Source organism: Chanodichthys erythropterus, chromosome 18 (genome assembly GCF_024489055.1).
Source record: "Chanodichthys erythropterus isolate Z2021 chromosome 18, ASM2448905v1, whole genome shotgun sequence".
NCBI lineage: Eukaryota > Metazoa > Chordata > Actinopteri > Cypriniformes > Xenocyprididae > Chanodichthys > Chanodichthys erythropterus.
Window position 1 is genome coordinate 16,632,181 of NC_090238.1, and position 20,414 is coordinate 16,652,594.

At 36.9% G+C, this 20,414-nt stretch overlaps 1 protein-coding gene across 1 annotated transcript in view; it reads left to right on the plus strand.

Moving 5' to 3' along the window:
- smyd3 (SET and MYND domain containing 3) overlaps positions 1-20,414 on the plus strand; it is a 203,515-nt gene that overhangs the window by 162,595 nt on the left and 20,506 nt on the right. The window contains exons 7-10 of the mRNA XM_067367651.1: positions 2,199-2,301; positions 6,837-6,947; positions 16,300-16,387; positions 16,839-17,013. Coding sequence (XP_067223752.1) covers positions 2,199-2,301; positions 6,837-6,947; positions 16,300-16,387; positions 16,839-17,013 — 477 coding nt within the window. The remainder of the gene's footprint in view (positions 1-2,198; positions 2,302-6,836; positions 6,948-16,299; positions 16,388-16,838; positions 17,014-20,414) is intronic.

The following is a 20,414-nucleotide window of genomic DNA, read 5'->3' on the forward strand; positions in this document are numbered from 1 at the left end:
AAGTAAATTTTGCATTTCCTTTGGAAATCAGGTCCCAGAGTCTGGAGGAAGAGAGGACAGGCACACAATCCATGTTGCTTGAGGTCCAGTGTAAAGTTTCCACAGTCAGTGATGGTTTGGGGTGCCATGTCATCTGCTGGTGTTGGTCCACTGTGTTTTCTGAGGTCCAAGGTCAACGCAGCCGTATAACAGGAATTTTTAGAGCACTTCATGCTTCCTGCTGCTGACCAACTTTATGGAGATGCAGATTTCATTTTCCAACAGGACTTGGCACCTGCACACAGTGCCAAAGCTACCAGTACCTGGTTTAAGGACCATGGTATCCCTGTTCTTAATTGGCCAGCAAACTCGCCTGACCTTAACCCCATAGAAAATCCATGGGGTATTGTGAAGAGGACGATGCGATATGCCAGACCCAACAATGCAGAAGAGCTGGAGGCCACTATCAGAGCAACCTGGGCTCTCATAACACCTGAGCAGTGCCACAGACTGATCGACTCCATGCCACGCCGCATTGCTGCAGTAATTCAGGCAAAAGGAGCCCTAAAATTTCAAATTTTCTGAGATACTGAATTTGGGATTTTCCTTAGTTGTCAGTTATAATCATCAAAATTAAAAGAAATAAACATTTGAAATATATCAGTCTGTGTGTTATGAATGAATATAATATACAAGTTTCACTTTTTGAATGGAATTAGTGAAATAAATCAACTTTTTGATGATATTCTAATTATATGACCAGCACCTGTACATACTGTATGCGTATTGTTAACTTTAGATTAGCCGGTCACTTTAATTAATCATTCAATTAATATTTTACCCACATATGGACATTTTGTCATTATTTACAGACGCTCATGTTGTTTTGAACCTTTTATGTTATTTATTTATTTATTTATTTCAGTGCTCTGTATTAAGACTTTTTCTCCTTTTTTGGAACTTGGAATTATAAATCACTGTACATTTTCTGTGGAATAGGTCTATAAAATAACTACTTTTGTGTTCCACAAAGTAATTTTATATATATAAAACTGGGTTTTATATATATGAGTAATTATATATAATAATATTTATTAATACTACTGGTTGGCCCAGAAGCATGTAAAGTCAAAAATATCAATGGGATGTCAGCATCCAAATAGGTCACTAAGAGTGTCGGCAGTGATGATCTCACCGTTAGCGCAGGCAGCGAGGGTCTTGAAAAGATCATCAATGTCACATCAGTGTCATTTCATTACTGTCATTCTCGCCTTGTCGCTTTGTGTTTTTTTCCTTGCCGGAAAGGCAGCAAGTTACATCATATCGCATTCAAGAGGACACATGTCCCACTGACAAATGTGTCAGCTTTCTTGTTTTCTGTGTCTCTCTAACTTGTTTCTTTAGTTAATTAATTAGTGATGCCTGATTTATGTTCCATTATTTAGCAGTTACTGTCCTTGTGCATTATTTATTTAGATTCAAGAGAAAGAAATGAGACGATGAGGGATTTGCAGTTTGATTTCAGTGTTTAATGAACAAAAATGTGTCATTTAGAGAGAAATAATTTGATTTTTTATGAGTTTGTACAAGTTTTCCCGTGTATTTTGACAGACTGAATGAACTAAATTCACCACCTTTGGGTCTTATTTGTCAGATCAGTATAGATTTGTGCATAGAGCAGACAAATGAAAATTAAATCACATATAAATAAACGATTATATATAAAATATTTATATACATTTAAATAGGTTATGTGATTAATTTAATAAATAAAGGTACACTATGTAACTTTTGGCCATTTAAAAAAACAAACAAAAAAAAACTGCATGCATTTTGCAGAAGAATGTTGTTTTGCTTGTGTTTAGGCTCTGTGTGGATGAATATGACCCTTCACAGTAGATAATGTTTTAATGAACTCTTTTAGTGAGCTACATTTGGCAAATTTAATCCAAAATCCCTCTATTGTCGCCATCTCCGAAAATCCAAGGCAATGTTGATTCTTGTTTTATTATGAGCTCTTCCCAGCAGACTCTGTACTACTTCTGTAGTTTTTTTAAACAGGTGATTCCCCGAAGGTTCGACATTTAGCTTGCTCCATGTCAACCTTTCTCACTCATTGTGACAACCTATGCCCTTACTGAGACACTGTGCTAGTGAATTGTGCTTACACAGTTCAAGAATTCCTGGTTTAACTCATGTTTTGTGTTGTTCTGAACCAGCATGTCTCTACTGAACCATGACTGCCAGCCAAACTGTGTCATGATCTTCGAGGGCAAGAGACTCACACTGCGAGCTGTTAGGGTCATCAGACCCTGTGAGGAGGTATACCATCCATCCATACGCACTCACATACACCTTACTTCTCGCTCTCCTTGTCTATTTTTGCTATTCTAAACTCTAAACTAAAGTGTTACCATATTTTCATAGTGTCATGGAGCCACAGTGTTTGTACTTTTCAGCCCTGCAAATAGCAGTTGTCTGTTAAAATGAAACTAGGACATAAAAAAGTATTTTAACTTCCAAAAAATTACACACATCACACCACAGTTTCTCAGTTGAAGGCACTTAACGGAGCCCCCTGCCAGATTAACCCTAATTCAGTCATATGATGAATACATCGAAAACCAACATCTTACATTTACTGCATTTAGCAGACAACCTTATGCAGAGCGTCATTTAAACATATTTACATGACCACACACATCCATCGCACCACCAGTCTAAAAAACTAGTAGAAAGCCAAGATATTCTTATACATAAACACCTGAATCCTGTGCTGATCTGTGGCGGGATTTGGTTTTTCGCATCGACCCTGTTCGGCATGCTCGACAAATTCTCATTATTCGACCGTTCTGTTTATTTCTGCGCTGAAAGTTTAAATATTCCAAAGTAAATCAGGCAATCATGCGTAATTTACCTCTGACAGTGGGAGTGAACGTCGAGAGAGCAAGCGAACTGGAATGAAATTACCAGCAAGCTCTCTGTACACAGGAAGTAATGAGAATTCACACTATAGGTGTACGATAGACGATGGCAGAATACACGAGTGCTCATCGTCCCACAGACACTGTTTACACACGCACAAACACACACTCATTCGTACGGCAAAATTATAATTCATACACCCACACACATCTGCACACTGTACACACAACGCTGTTTGCCCATAGGGGTTATACTCATTTTGGATCTGTTTTTCGTTTTCTCCTCTTCCTGTTTCTGTTGCTTTCTCTATTTACCCATCTTTTCTAGTTTTATGTACTCTACTCTTCCTATCGGTCTCGTTTTCTCTCTCTTTCTCCGCTTCATTCAATGACTCATTCATTGGAATAACTGTTTTCAATTCTTTCTCGCTCTCTGTAGTTGACCTCACCAACACCCAGAGAGTTTGTAAATGGAAAAGCTTTCTGCATACTGTGCAGTATATGCTGTTTGTTGCATATTGTTGTTTTTTATTTTGTTTTCCTTTCTTGTAGATAACAGGTGAAACAATATGCAGATAAAGGTTTGAAACAGTAGCATGCTACATTGTCACGTGACCTTACTACATTGCGCATTTAATTTAGTAAGTAGTGTCCAGCTAGCATCTTGGAAATAAATGTAGGGAAAAAGGTATTTTGCCATTCCAGTCAAATTAGTCAAGAAGGTGATGTTTAAAATCATAGATGTTGATGTTGCTTCTGATTCATTTGTCATGTTTGACCGATGCAGTGAGATATTTTTTAATATATTTCAAAATATGCAACAAAAAAAAAGCCAAAATATATTGCTAATATAGATGTACATAAATATATATTTTCATTAGTTTCATTTTTAATATGTTTTAAAGAATATATAAAAGCTGCATGGAATACTGTGTCCCATGTATATATTTGACTCCATAATAAAATTATTGATGCAATACAGAATAAATGTCACAGATCAGCCAGGCTTCCACACCAGCCAATCCCAGCGCACTTCCATAACAGAATAAATAGAAAAGGTATCCCACAGTATTCATATTGCAGAATAATTTATGCAGTAAACAAAAATAACATAGTATATATGTAACCCCAAACATAGCCGTAATTGGATGTTATTATAAAAAGCGGTAGTTAAACAGCTGTTTTGTGCCGAGCTCTTTCCCAAACCTCTGGAAGTCATCAGAAAACACATTCATTGTTCAGATTCACTCAAGACACCTGTCACATTATAACTCTTGAAACATTTAGCGTGAATTCAACCTTTCCCAATCTGATTTTCTTTATGTGTCAGCTTTGTTAACAGCCTGGAAGATCAGATATGTTGTTCTTTTTAAATTTCAGTAACACTTTACAGTAAGGTCTCATTTGTTAAAGGTGCCCTCGAATGAAAAATTGAATTTATCTTGGCATAGTCAAATAACAAGAGTTCAGTACATGGAAATGACATACAGTGAGTCTCAAACTCCATTGTTTCCTCCTTCTTATATAAATCTCATTTGTTTAAAAGACCTCAGAAGAACAGGTGAATTTCAACATAACACCGACTGTTACGTAACAGTCGGGGTGTACGCCCCAATATTTGCATATGCCAGCCCATGTTCCCAACATTATGAAAGGCATTAGACAAGGGCAGCCAGGATTAACGACTGGATCTGCACAGCTGAATCATCAGACTAGGTAAGCAAGCAAGAACAATAGCGAAAAATGGCAGATGGAGCAATAATAACTGACATGATCCATGATATCATGATATTTTTAGTGATATTTGTAAATTGTCTTTCTAAATGTTTCGTTAGCATGTTGCTAATGTACTGTTAAATGTGGTTAAAGTTACCATCGTTTCTTATTCACGGAGACAAGAGCCATCACTATTTTCATTTTTAAACATATGCAGTCTGTATAATTCATAAACACAACTTCATTCTTTATAACATACAACAAACACATCGGGCCCTATTTTAACGATCTAAACGCAAAGTGTAAAGTGCACTCAGAATGTGTCCAAATCCACTTTTGCTATTTTAACGACGGAAAAACGGTCCGTGGTCTATTTTTGAAATGGGTTGTCCCTATTCTCTTAATGAGTAATGGGCGTAACGTTCAATAAACCAATCAGAGTGTCATCTCCCATTCCCTTTAAGAGCGAGATGCGCTATTTACATGGCGGAATTTGTTGGTGGAAAAGCTGAACGTTTTTCAAGCAAAGAAACCGATCTGCTCGTGCGCGAAGTTAAAGCAGGCGAGCAGATCATCTACGGGACAAGCAGGAATCCACCAAAGCTTCCCGAGGTGAAGGCGGCGTGGGATGTATTAGCAGTGATTGTGTCCTCGTCTTCTGGCATCTCTTGCATCTTCTCGCATCCCTGTGTGTAATAAGCAAAGTCAACGCACACTGTGGACGCGCCCAGAGGCGCAGTTTCTACCAACGGGCTCTAACAAAAAATATTGCTCCATTGACTTTAGACTTTAGACCAAATTTGAGTTGGTCTATGGCGCAGTCTATTTTCAGCTCCTTAAAATAGCAATGCGCCGGCAATGCGCCTGAACACACCTCTTTTTTAGACCAGCACGCCCATGGGCGCACTAACTGGCACAAATGCATTTACTAATTTAAGGACGTGACGCTGAACGGGAAAACGCGAACGGCGTCGGACGCAAACTAGAAAACACACTTGTGCTGCGCTTTGCGTCGGGTGTATTGTAGGGCCCATCATTTTTATGGCAGATTGTAATCCAGAAAGGTCCAAATGTCAATCATCAGTGACAACTGGAGATTCACCCGTAGTCAAAAGCAAAAGACTTCTGACCATGGAGTGGCTACAGAAATTGAAATCTACAGATAACGCTAATACACACTTAATACACATAGTCACGCAACGCTGATGATGTTAACATTAGTAATTTGAGAACAAAGTATAACAATAATAATAATTTGCACAGTTTGACGTGATCCGAGCTAAGCGATCGTTAGATTTAATCACCATTGGCAGCGCGATTTATTGTGATGCTTTTTATTTTCTCAGTTGGTCAGAACAAAAGTGGCAGTTACTTGTTCAGATGATATTTTCCAGTGAAAATTCTTATTTTGGTCATACTACCCAAGACACAGAATCTGCGATTCCTAAGTACAGTATCCATGCCGATGTGGTGACTGACAGCAAACATTAGATTCATCTGCGCTGAGGAGACGTGCTGATGCACAAGATGAGAATTCCACAAATAACTGCAATTTCAGGTTTCAAACAGAGATGGCGAAAAAGAAGCAAAACTTACAGATTGCAGCTTTAACTAAAGTAGTTAACTAATGAAACCTTATTGTAAAGTGTTACCGAAATTTGTAATTATCAGAGAATCCTACATAAAAAAATCACATTTTCCACAAAAATATAAAGCATGTTTTCAACATTGATAAAGACATTTTTTCAACATTCATTAAAAAATAAATGTTGAGCAGCAAATCAGCAGATATTGATATACAGCTGAAAATTCAGCTTTGCCATCACAGGAATAAATTACATTTTAAAATATTTTAAAATATAAAACAGTTATTTAAAATTGTAATAATATTTCACACTATTACTGTTTTTACTATATTGTGTGTCTAATAAATTTTTAGTTTTGGGCAGCATAAGACCATTTATATGCAAATATGACATAAAATGTATTCAATTCCATTCTTCCTGGATGAATTTTTACTGGTCTCATTGCAATGCATGAATGCATTTTGGGATTGCTGTACCTGGATATCCATTTTTCGTACTCTACATCAAAACCTTGTAATGCCTATATTCACTTATAGCATTTAAAATGACTGATTTTAGTTCTTGGTGTTTAGGGTTTGCTAGTTGTCTGAAATTTTTCATCTAACCATCTCTAATCTCTCCCTCTCTCTAGCTGACTATAAGCTACACCGATGTCCTCGCACCCAGCAAAGAGAGACGTTCACAATTACAGGAGCAATACCACTTCCTGTGTCAATGCACTCGCTGTACCACTGAGGACAAGGTGAGCCATGTGAACATCCTCTCAGATCTATCTTCCCTTCACTGATCTTTCTTATCCACCCTTTATCCTCATTTTTCTATTTCTTTCACTTTCACCCCATCACTTCTGGAAAAGGCTTCTCCCCGCCTCATTGTGTCCGGCGGGATCACTATCTATCATCCCTGTTCTCCTCTATGTTCTCCTTTCCTCGTTCTTTTGCTCTGTGTCTGTCCCACTCAGCACTCAAAAGCATCTGATGATGTGTCAAGTCTGTCAGACCAGTCCTAGACCATCACCGGTCTCTCCACACTGCCCCGGGGAACCTGTCCTCAGCAGGCCCTGTCATCTGTGATCATCACTGCGATGACAGGAGCATGTCAAGAATAAAGCTTTGGATGGCATGCATGGGAGTGCAAGAGAGTGGATGAATGAATGCCAAAGATGGAGCGAGGAGAGATGGGAATTTTAAAGGTGAAATGTGTAATTTTTTGGATGTTAAAGTACTTTTTCCTCCATACTTACTTAGTATGCACAAACAAGCCATTTTGAATGTTTATATAATAATATAATAGGCATTAATATAATAGCCATCAAACAGCAGTAGAATCCATTGAACACACTGTTTTATATCCATTACAGCCTCGTTTTCATTCCAGTCAAAAATTAAATGTTGTGCTACTAAGAGTGTCTGTTATGAGATATAAACTCGCAAATGCGGGGGGAAAAAATCTGAATTGTGTGATTAAAAGCTGCAGTTACCTTTTTTATTATTTATTCTGTGGCAGAAACAGGCTTCCATATTCTGCAGAACACAAAAGAAGATACTGTATTTAGAAAAATGTCTTATTTTTTTTGTCAATGGGGCGCAATGTTATTATGGACATTATATGGACAAAAATCTTCTTGAAAATATCTTCTTTTGTATGTCACAGAAGAAAGAAAGTCATACAAGTTTGGAATAACAAATGAGGTTGAGTCAATGATTTTCATTTTTTGCTGAACTATCCCATCAAATGCATGTGCGAGTGACATATTGAAATGGAAATATGGCAAGCTGTTTTGACTTTTGGCATCGACGATTCAATTTTCACAAGTTAAAAGGATAATTCTTGATATCAGGAATGGAATTTCTACTAGTAAGACTGGCTGGTTTTGATATCAGGAATTACATTTTCACTTGTAAAAACATGAATTCTTGATATCACAAATTCACATCCTGTGAACGATTTAAAGTCAAAATGGCTTGCAAAGGTATTACATATCCTTGCAAAATTCTACTAGTAAAAATGCGATTTCAGATATCAAGAATAATATTTTTTACTATTTGATACTGAATTTTTGATATCAAGAATTTGATTTCTGCAAGTGATGTCATTGTTGATATCAAGAATTCATGCTTTTTACTAAAATATAATTCCTGATATCAAAAATAGCCATTGTTACTAGTAAAAATTCCATCCTGATATCAAGAATTATCCTTTTAACTAGTTAAAATTGAACTGTCGATATCAAAAATCAAAACGGCTTGCCATTAAAAACAGAACTGGTGTCATGTGTGCTCAAACACTGCCATACACAAGTTCCCTCCAGGCTTATGTTGTGGTTATTTTGCACCTGCATGCCAGCATACCATGCTAAATAACTCTGCACTGAGCTCAAGAGAAAGAGTCTTTATCCCTGCTGTTAACACCTACACAGCTGCTCAGACTGACCTCTGCTTGAGTCATCTGTCAGATACGTGCAGATATGAATAAACTCTCTTGCTCAGGGCTGCTGAGATGGAGAGTTGGGTTTGATCCTTCTGGGTCTGAATCCAAAACAGTGGGTTTGTTTTTAGTAAAGTTTGGATTTTAGGACAACTGATATGTGTGGTACAAACTCATATCTAGCCTATATATTTGTCCATGCATCTGTTTGTCTATCCATCCATCCCTCAATCCACCAACCAAACTGAATGTAAGTCACTTTAGATATAACGTGAATACAGGCCCCACCCTAGGCACCAGAATGTCTTAGAGACAGAGTATTGTGTGTGTGTGAGTGTGTGTGCGCACAGGAGGTAATTACAGGTGAGGTGTGTGAAGTGTTACACTGATGACATTCTGATGAGAGGGATTTGTTGATTCACCACCGGCTTTGCGGTAATCTGACAACCTGTGTGAGTGCAGTAGGACATACTGACACTCTAAAACAATAGGGCAGCTGTATGTGCAGTAAAGTACAGGGAGGGGTTGCTCAGGTTATCACCTTCCCAGAATCTCCGGCGACCGGAGATGTGATTCAGTCTGACAGTCGTGTGGGGGGTCACAGATGTTCCTCCATTCATCAAGGACCGTCTGGTCATATGGTTCATTTTCTCTGCTTTTTTCAGTGTTTTCATTTTCAGTGTTCTTTCATATTTGCATCATATCTCCTTTACAAATTGGTTTCTAAAAGAGACTTTCACCCAATTCACATACCGTCTATTTTAAAGTCCACGTGAACCGGAAGTTGCAAACAACTTTTCTCCAGTGCTGTGACGTATTTCCAAGTGAAACGGAATATTGAATAGAGGGCAGAGTTTTACTTTAGCGCTCCTCCCCTCCATCTCTCGCTCATACTAACGGTCGGAGGGGGGTGCTTTAAAGGTGCTAAAGAGGATGTTTTGTTTTATAGATTTTTGCAATATTACTTGAAACTGTCTTTACTAACTGATAAAAGACTATTTATTAGGTGCACTGAAAGGAATAATATTAATATACATCATCTGTGCACGAGGTAGGGCCTTAAAAACATCAGCCAATCATTGACGCGATCATCGCGTAAACGATTGGCCCTCTGGCTTGTCAATCACTGCCATGACGTTCCTTGTGAGAGACGTGCGCGGTTGCGTGCTCCAGTAACTTTCCACACTCTACAGGCACCGCATGCAATGTTTTTGTCAGGAGACAGGAGTAACAACTGCAGATTATGAGTTACCTGCGGTGAGTCTGACATAATAAATCCATTAACACGACACAGAGAATGCCGGTGGTAAACAAACACTCATGTTCCAATACTCGTGCACGAGTGTTGGGAGGCGTTCCCTCGAAATGAGCTGTGAAGGAGGGGGGCTGTTCTTACACATGCGCTCATTTCAAAAACTCAGTAACAGTCTTTGGTTTCTCAGTCAACGAAAAGATCCTCTTTAGCACCTTTAAGCGATTTCAACCCATACCGTCAAGAGCCATCAGAGAAGGGGCACCGTTGCAGAGGGGAGGAGCATTTTCAGATTTTGATTAAATATTATGAAGCCAAACTATTTTTTTGTGTGGATTGACTTGCACGGATGAATTGTTCACCACAAAACTAGCAATTTGAGCTAACAAAATCAATAAGGTCAATTTTGATTTCATGTGTACTTTAAATAGTATACAAGATTAGAGTTAATGCATCCCAGGTCTGCAGAAAATTTGAAAGAAAGTATGTTATGTTAAGAAATCAATTTAAATACATCGTTGTTAATAATTTTTTTTTTTTTTCATTTTGCTTTTCTTAAAAGAATAGCTCACCCAAATATGAATCATTTACTCACCTGTACACAAAGGAAGATACAGTATTTGGAAGAATGTTTGTAACAAAGCAGATCTCACCCCCCATTGACTACCATAGTAGGAAAAATAAATACAATGGCACTCAATGGTGTGCGAGATCTGCTTGGTTACAAACATTCTTCCAAATATCTTCCTTTATGTACAGCAGAACAAAGAAATGTATACAGGTTTGAAACAACTTGAGGGTGAGTAAATGACAGAATTTTTATTTTTGTTGGGTGAACTAACCCAAAGACTATAGATATAGTAAGACGGTTTACTCCTATTAGTTATGAATGGGAGAAACTGCAGCGCACAATATGGTGGAATACTTCCCGCCTTCTAATTAAAAGAGACAATCACTGATTGATAAAATCATTGCATCACTGCAGCTGCTGTTAGAAGCTTCGGTTCCCATAGAAACCTGAGACTCGGGCTTACGCACCTGGAAAGTATTCACAGCGCTTCACTTTTTGTTATGTTACAACCTTATTCCAAAATAGATTAAATTCATTATTTTTCTCAAAATTCTACAAACAATACCCCATAATGACAACGTGATAGAAGTTTGTTTTAAATCTTTGCAAATTTATTAAAAAGGAAAAAAGGAAAAAAAAGAAAAAAAAATGTACATAGGTATTCACAGCCTTTGCTCAATACTTTGTTGAAGCACCTTTGGCACCAATTACAGCCTCAAGTCTTTTTGAGTATGATACTACAAGCTTGGCACACCTATTTTTGGGCAGTTTCTCCCATTCTTCTTTGCAGGACTTCTCAAGCTCCATCAAGTTAGATGGGGAGCGTCGGTACACAGCCATTTTCAGATCTCTCCAGAGATGTTCAGTCGGGTTCAAGGCTGGGTCACTCAAGGACATTCACAGAGTTGTCCCGTAGCCACTCCTTTCTCATCTTGGCTGTGTGCTTAGTGCTTGTTGTCCTGTTGGCAGATGAAACTTCACCCCAGTCTGAGGTCCAGAGTGCTCTGGAGCAGGTTTTCATCAAGGATGTCTCTGTACATTGCTGCATTCATCTTTCCCTCGATCCTGACTAGTCTCCCAGTTCCTGCCACTGAAAAAAATCCCCACAGCATGATGCTGCCACCACCATGCTTTACTGTAGGGATGGTGTTGGCCAGGTGATGAGCGGTGCCTGGTTTCCTTCAGACATGACACTTGCTATTCAGGCCAAAGAGTTCAATCTTTGTTTCATCGGACCAGAGAATTTGTTTCTCATAGTCTGAGAGTCCTTCAGGTGCCTTTTGGGAGACTCCAGGTAGGGTGTCATGTGCCTTTTACTGAGGAGTGACTTCCGTCTGCCACTCTACCATACAGGCCTGATTGATGGAGTGCTGCAGAGATGATTGTTCTTCTGGAAGGTTCTCCTCTCTCCACAGAGAAACGCTGGAACTCTGTCAGAGTGACCATCTGGTTCTTGGTCACCTCCCTAACTAAAGCCCTTCTCCCCCGATTGCTCAGTTTGGCCGGGCGGCCCGCTCTAGGAAGGGTCCGGGTGGTTCCAAACTTCTTCCATTTATGGATGTACGGATTCCATTTATAATCATGTCCAATCAACTGAATTTACCACACGTGGACTCCATTCAAGTTGTAGAAACATCTCAAGGATGATCAGTGGAAAAAGGACACAACTGAGCTCAATTTTAAGTGTCATGGTAAAGGCTGTGAATACTTATGTATATGATTTTTTTTTTTTTTTTTAATAAATTTGCAAAGATTTCAAACTAATTTCTTTCATGTTGTCATTATGGGGTATTGTTTGTAGAATTTTGAAGAAAATAATGAATTTAATCCATTTTGGAATAAGGTAGCATAACAAAATGTGGAAAAAGTGAAGCGCTGTGAATACTTTCCGGATGCACTGTAAAATGCCTGAAAAATACAGTAAGCTTTTTTTGATGTTATTTGAGCATAAGAAACAACATTTATGTGTCAGATTTTGTTGCTGATTTGAAATATGTTATTTAATTCTGAGTTTGCCAATCAGTTTGAGATTTCAGGATTTCCCCATTCAAAAAGATAGGACTTTGTCTTGGATGTCCGAAATAGCTGACCGGAGGCATTGCAAATATGGCCGCCGAGTGAACAGACTTTCCTTGAAAAAGACTTTTATCCCTTTAAGACTGTGTTCTAAATTATTATTTTTACATTTTTAATTTTTATATATATTAGTTATTCTTTCTGGTAGATTTTTGTTCTACTTAAAACGTGCATGCTTTTTTAGTGAATTAATCCACAACCCATTGCATAACAAAAAGGGAGGAATTTTTTTACAGTTCTCCATGTTTTCTACATTCTTATGAGGTATACATTGTTGTCAGCAGAGTGCTTTTATGTGTAGTGGGACAATATGAAATAGGATGCATTTGCTAAAGCGTCAGACTTTCTGTCATGCTTTTTTTAGAGATCTTTTTGAACTTGGTGCTCTCTAATCAGTACTGTAATGAATAACATGATTATTGAATTTACACAATAATAAACAAAGTCTGAACCACTGTCTACAATTTGATTCTTGACTCCCTCCCTGTAATTAGGCTGTTCACGTTAACAAGAAAATGGCTTTTTCATTGAAAAGGAGCAGCAAATAGAAAAGTTTTTGCATCCTGGACAGACCCCTTTGTGCAAGCAGCAATTAGATGTTTAATTTAATGCTTCAAAGCCATTTTATAATTATACAGATCTGACCAATATTTAAAAGGGATTCTGACATAATGCGCAGGTAAAAGGACTGTTTTTGTCTGATGTCAAAACCTGAAGAGGGTTTGTGGTGTGATTAACTAGTTGCAGCATGTTTACCATGTTCAACAATAAGTGATTTCATGTGCAGTTTTCAGTTTTATTAATGATTCTGCTGTAGAAGCATAGCATTATGGTCTGGTCGAGACGTCAGGAAGTTAGTAGCACTCACTGACGGATAGCCTGCGGGTTTTTGGCCTCTCATGACATCCACATTTCGGTCAGCTTGCACTCTTCCTGATAAATAATTTATTAAGTTTGCATAGTTTGTATGGACTGAGTGTACTTGAACAAAAACATAAAAACTGGACACTTTATACAGCTTTTTGATATGTTCTCTTGCCTTGAAGCTTGCGGGAACATATTTCTAAAACCAATACAGGATCTTTCTGAAATTGTAGATATGTGCATTTTGCATCTATTACGTGTAACGGCATACATTTTAAGTTTGTCTTTTCGATGGACTTCTCACTTCAGTTTTTCTTCATTTAAGTGCAGTATTTTATGTTTGCTACTTGTTCGAGGTTGTAAATGCAAAGGTATGGAATGCTGTGGTCATGTCTTTATCACTTTTATAAGAAAAAGTTCTATATAGAACTTTAAAGCGTTCTTTTAGGTGCTTCATATATAGAACATTTTAGGGCTTCTCATCATGGGATCATTTTATGGATTTAGTTTTCATTAATTAAATTATTTATTTTAAATTGTTATTAAATTATAATTGTAATAAAATTTTAATTAAACTAAACGGCCTGTACAGATACTTCATTATTAGAAAAATAGAAATAACCATTAAAGTTGCTCTAGAATTAAAAATAGAATTTACCTTGGCATAGTTGAATGACAAGAGTTCAGTACATGGAAATGACATACAGTGAGTCTCAAACTCCATTGTTTCCTCCTTCTTGTGTAAATCTCATTTGTTTAAAAAACCTCTGAAGAACAGGCGAATCTCAACATAACACCGACTGTTACGTAACAGTCGGGATCATTAATATGTATGACCCCAATATTTGCATATGCGAGCCCATGTTCAAAGCATTAGACAAGGGCAGTATTAATGTCTAACTAGACTAGGTAATCAAGCAAGAACAATAGCGAAAAATGGCAGATGGAGCGATAATAACTGACATGATTCATGATATCATGATATTTTTAGTGATATTTGTAAATTGTCTTTCTAAATGTTTCGTTAGCATGTTGCTAATGTACTGTTTAGTGTGGTTAAAGTTACCATCGTTTCTTACTGTATTCACGGAGACAAGAGCCGTCGCTATTTTCATTTTTAAACACTTGCAGTCTGTATAATTCATAAACAACTTCATTCTTTATAAATCTCTCCAACAGTGTGTAATGTTAGCTTTAGCCACGGAGCACAATCAAACTCATTCAGAATCAAATATAAACATGCCAATAAATACCATAATTATGTGATTAGACATGTTGCATGACGAACACTTTGTAAAGATCCATTTTGAGGGTTATATTAGCTGTGTGAACTTTGTTTATGCTGTTTAAGGCAGGTGCGAGCTCGGGGGCGGGGAGCACGAGAATTTAAAGGGGCCGCAGCCTAAATTGGCGCATATTTAATGATGCCCCAAAATAGGCAGTTAAAAAAAAAAATGAATAAAAAAAATCTTCAGGGGACACCTTAGACTTATATTGCACCTTTTGAAAACACGTTCTACGGTGTGTGTGTGTGTGTGTGTGTGTGTGTGTGTGTGTGTGTGTGTGTGTGTGTGTGTGTGTGTGTGTGTGTGTTTGTGTGTGTAGGTGTGCGTGTGTGTGCGTGCCCAGGCAGTCAGTGTAATGTCAACAGTGTGACTGTTCACCTGTGATACATCACATGGCTTTGATGTCTCAGAGGCACTTATATGTGTATCCCCAGGGGCAACACACACACACACACACACATCTGTCTGCAGGGATTTGAGTGTCTGACAGACCCCCCTATGGCTCTGACTTGTCATCACACTTATCCTGAAATAAAGTTGCCCTCTCAGAAACAAGCCCTTTCAGTTTTCACTGCTCTGTAATCCTGACAGCTTCTTTCATTCTCCTTTTTAATGTTTTTTGTTGTTTTGTAGGTACAAAGTTCTTTGATGTTTCATGACCTACACACAAATTTGAACTATAATTCAGTAAAAGTCAAGCGTGTTTGGTCAAATATAACTTTGATAGCTTCAGTTCTAATACAGGTTCATTTCAGCGTACAGCAAATTTGAACCAGAATTGTAAATTGTTTTACAGTGTAGAATTTTGTCAAGTTGTAATGTGTAAATATAAATAATTATTTGTTAATAATTATAATAATTACGTTTAACAAAGCACTTTTGATTGACTTTATCTATTGATTCATATTTAGTTTGTTGTTGATTTATATGGTGATTTTCTCAAAATCATATATAAGTTAGATGTATATAAAAGGAATATTATTTAATTTTAAATTTAAGACATTTATAAATAAATAATTAAATAATATTTAAATACATTTTAAAACAAAATGTAAATGTATTTACAATACAATTTAAATATAAATAAATGTATTCAAAATTTATACAGTTAATAGTTATTCCCATCTAATAAGGGTGTAAATAAATAAATACGTACTTACGTACATACATTTTTTTTTATCAACTTTTGATTGAGATTGTCTGTTGATTCCTACATGGAATAGTATATTATTTTTTTAAAACCTACTAGATTTTTAAAATCACATATCTACTGTATGACAGATGTTTAAATATTAATAAATATAATTACAAATGATAAAATGCATTTATAAAGTAAATAAATAATATTTAAATATGTTTAAAATATATATATGAAACATATTAATATATTTATTATATATATATATATATATATATATATATATATATATATATATATATATTTATATTTATATATATTTTATTATATATTATAATTTTTTTTTTTTTTTTTTTTTTAAGCAACCATTAGTTTACCTTGTCCATTGTTTCATATGTGCAGTGTTGTCATTTTTGCTATTGCTTCGGTTCAATCAGGAACTGCTTAAAATTATTTTATATGACAATGTTTTGTGAACAGGATAGTGACATGCTGGCTGGAGAGACGACAGCATGGACATCCTTAAGAGACGCCATCCTTCACCTGGAGCAGCTTCAGTCGGAGCAGCGTATCCTTCATAGTTGAATCAAAGGATATTACAATGTCTGATGGTGGGCGATACACTGACTGTATCTCAGGGTTTAGTTGGGTGAAGTGATCTAGCCTGTAGCGGTTTTGCTCTGGAAACAACTGCTAGACTCTGCAAACTAAGCCCGATACTGTAGTCATATCATTTCCCAAAAGATTGGAGTGAAAGGTGTGAGAGTAAAGCTGTCAGTTCTGTCTAACTCTCTTGCTTTTACCCCTTGGACACGCGTCTGATGTATAAAAGAAAATGCAGGCTGTCTTCCTACTGAAATAACAAGCATAGATTGTATTTTGGATTCTGTGTGTGCCAGTGTCTCCACCAGGCTTCCTAACTGTCTTAACCAGCCAGACTTTCTTGGTCTTAGCTACTGTAGTTTTTGTAATACAGCCCTGCTTCTGTTTAATTGTGTCCTCAACTGTTTAATCAAAAGACTGGAAGGAATTGCTGAAAGAGAGCCAAGCTCTTTTGCACAGATATGCAGATGTCATCCCGGACAGGAACATCTATGTGCTCAGGCTGCTGGATCTGGCCATGGATGCTTCCATTAGTCTGGACGAGTATGAGAAGGCACTGGAGTACGGCAATAGGGCTCTGGGACCTTACAAGTGAGTGTGTGTCTCTAAAAGGTTTGTGTTCTGTGCCTTCACTGACAGATTTTCCTGGTAAATCTCCATGGAATACATCGCCATCAAACCTATAAAAGTCACATTAGAACTGTGACTCACACAGACTCACTCATGTCTGAAGAACAAAAACAGACAAGTGCAGCTTTTAGTTCATAGAAACACTAGACAGTATTGAAGAATAGATCTTCGTTGTGCTATTTATTTCATTACTAATAATAGCGTTTTATTTTATTAGTGGAATTTTTGAGTAAACCTTGTCAGTCTCATTTATTTACAATTTTTATTTGAGTGTTGGTTATTAAATAAAAATGATTCATTAATTAATAAATGTTTTTGCTTTTGGCTTTGGTTTTCGCTAATTGGGAACTTTTCAGTTTTTCAGGAAAAAAAATCATTACTTTTCTAGAGTTCTATTCCAATTAAAAGTTTGTTCACCCAAAAATGAAAATTATCCCATGATTTACTCACCTTCAAGCCATCCTATGTGTATATGACTATTTTATTTCCGACAAACACTATTGGATATATATTTAAAAATATCCTTGCTTCTCTAAGCTTTATTATGGTTTTTGAAGCCGAAAAAAAGGCATCCATCCATCCATCCATCTTAAAAGTAATCCACATGGGGGTTAATAAAGGCCTTCTGAAGCAAAGCAATTGGTTTTTGTAAGACAAATATCCATATTTAAAACTTTATTAACTATAATAACTAGCTTCCAGCAGATGGTCTTACACATTGATTTGCGGTGAAAGAGTAACCTCTGACCCGTCACGTGGCACAATGACGAACGCGGAAATCACAGAGGATAGACCAAAACAAAACACCGGCCAAAAGTTGGAAGTCTAAAACGATCATTTTTAAAGACAAATCTCAAAGGATTTCGATATAAGAGAAGAGGAGCTTGAGTTTGTTGCCCAGTCCTATTTTTTTTAAAGGTGCCCTAGAATCAGAATTTGAATTTACCTCGGCATAGTTGTATAACAAGAGTTCAGTACATGGAAATGACATACATTGAGTCTCAAACCCCATTGTTTCCTCCTTCTTATATAAATCTCATTTGTTTAAAAGACTTCCGGAAAACACTCGGATCTCAACATAACACCGACTGTTACGTAACAGTTGGGATTATTAATATGTATGATTCCAATATTTGCATAATGCCAGCCCATTCGACGCATTAGACAAGGAAAGGCAGTATTAACGGCTGGATCTGTGCACAGACAAGGTAAGCAAGCAAGAACAACAGCGAAAAATGGCAGATGGAGCAATAATAACTGACATGATCCATGCTATCATGATATTTTTAGTGATATTTGTAAATTGTCTTTCTAAATGTTTCATTAGCATGTTGCTAATGTACTGTTAAATGTGGTTAAAGTTACCATCGTTTATTACTGTATTCACTGAGACGAGAGTCGTTGCTATTTTCGTTTTTAAACATATGCAGTCTGTATAATTCATAAACACAACTTCATTCTTTATAAATCTCTCCAACAGTGTGTAATGTTAGCTTTAGCCACAGAGCATAGCCTCAAATTCACACAGAATCAAACGTAACCATCTAAATAAATACTTTACTCACATAATTCGAAGCATGCATGCCGCATGCATGATGAACATCTTGTAAAGATCCATTTGAGGGTTATATTAGCTGTGTGAACTGTGTTTATGCACTGTATATATAGTTGAGAGCTTGTGTGGCAGAGGAAGCGCATCTCTTAAAGGGGCCGTGCTGAAAAAAATCAGTGCATAGTTAATGATGCCCCAAAATAGGCAGCTAAAAAAAATTAATAAAAAAATATCTATGGGGTATTTTGAGCTGAAACTTCACAGACACATTCAGGGGACACCTTAGACTTATATTACATCTTGTACAAAAAAAACAAACATCTAGGGCACCTTTAACTACAAGAGAAGTCTAACCTTACGCTACTCCTACACCCTACATCATACATCGCGTCAGGGGTTTCTCATGTGGCGCAAATCGACTTGCGCAGTATAAGTCGTCCGCCAGAAGCGAGTTATTTGAATTTATAGTTTTAAATATGGATATTTTTCTTACAAAATCACATCGCTCTGCTTCAAAAGGACTTTATTAACCCTGTAGAGCTATATGGATTATTTTTTATAATGGATGGATGAATTTTATCTGGTCTTTTAAACTTTTTGTTAATGAAAGAATCCTGAATTTCATTAATAATAAGATGTTTATTGAGCAGAAAATCAGCATATTAGAAAGATTTCTGAAGGATCATGTGACACTGAAGACTGGAGTAATGATGCTGAAATTCAGCTTTGCCTTTACAGAAAAAATATATTTTCAAATATATTCAAATAGATAACAACTATTTTAAATAGTAATATTTCACAATATTACCGTTTTTACTGTATTTTTGATTAAATAAATGCAGCCTTGAAGACTCTTTAAAAAAAAAAAATCATACTGACCTCAAACTTTTGAACTGTAGTCAAACTATATGCTTGTACATCCTACTAGATTACAGTATGTTGCCCACCCTTATACCACAGTTTTTTTTTTTTTTTCTGTAACCTTTATCAAAAAAGCTTGTTTAGCTGTGTTTAAATGGAGCAAATTGATCAATTTAGGAAAGGGCAGACCCCAGGTGACATGCACCGCAGGACGGTATTCATCACCAACTACCACTGAATCAATGTGCAAGACACCAGTCGTAGTTTTTTGCACAGTAACCACTATCAGACTTCCCGTGAGACGTGTAGAACAGGAAACTCTAACAGACCGATGGACATTGTTCTTCTTCTAAAGCAGGCATTTGTTGGTGTAGTCAAGTAAAACAGAAGATCTTCTGTAGGAGGTTTGGGACTCTTCTATTGTGGTATTTCATTTGTGGTTTTTGGAAAAAGCTGTTTGGAAAGGTCTCTTTCCTGTAGTGCTGAGAATAATACATACCTTCAGGCTAAACGCAAAGAGATTATTGACTTCAGGCTCCTGCAGATGTCAATTTGTAGCGGCAGTAGACCTCCAGTGATTTCCACTAAACCCAAATGTAGACAGTAAAGAAACAGACGGATCGGAGCTTCAGAGGCATTGGACCTTAGAAAAAGGTGAAATTACCCAACAGCTTTTCCCCTGTCAAAGGAAGGAATATGAATATGGTTGTTATTTTTCTACTGCACTGGATTACGTCTTCCCATGTCAGCTCGTGCAAAGCATGAATACGTTTTTATATTTCCTGTTGGATTCTTATTCTCCAGCTTTATACTGCGACTGATTAATGTTTATGGTGCCGAGGGAGGGCCGCCAATGCAAGGAAAAGGAAAAATGCTGCTAAAACAGCTCTTTAAATACGGAATTGACATTGAGATTGATGGTTGCCAGTGTCGCCGCAGTTTCTGCTGT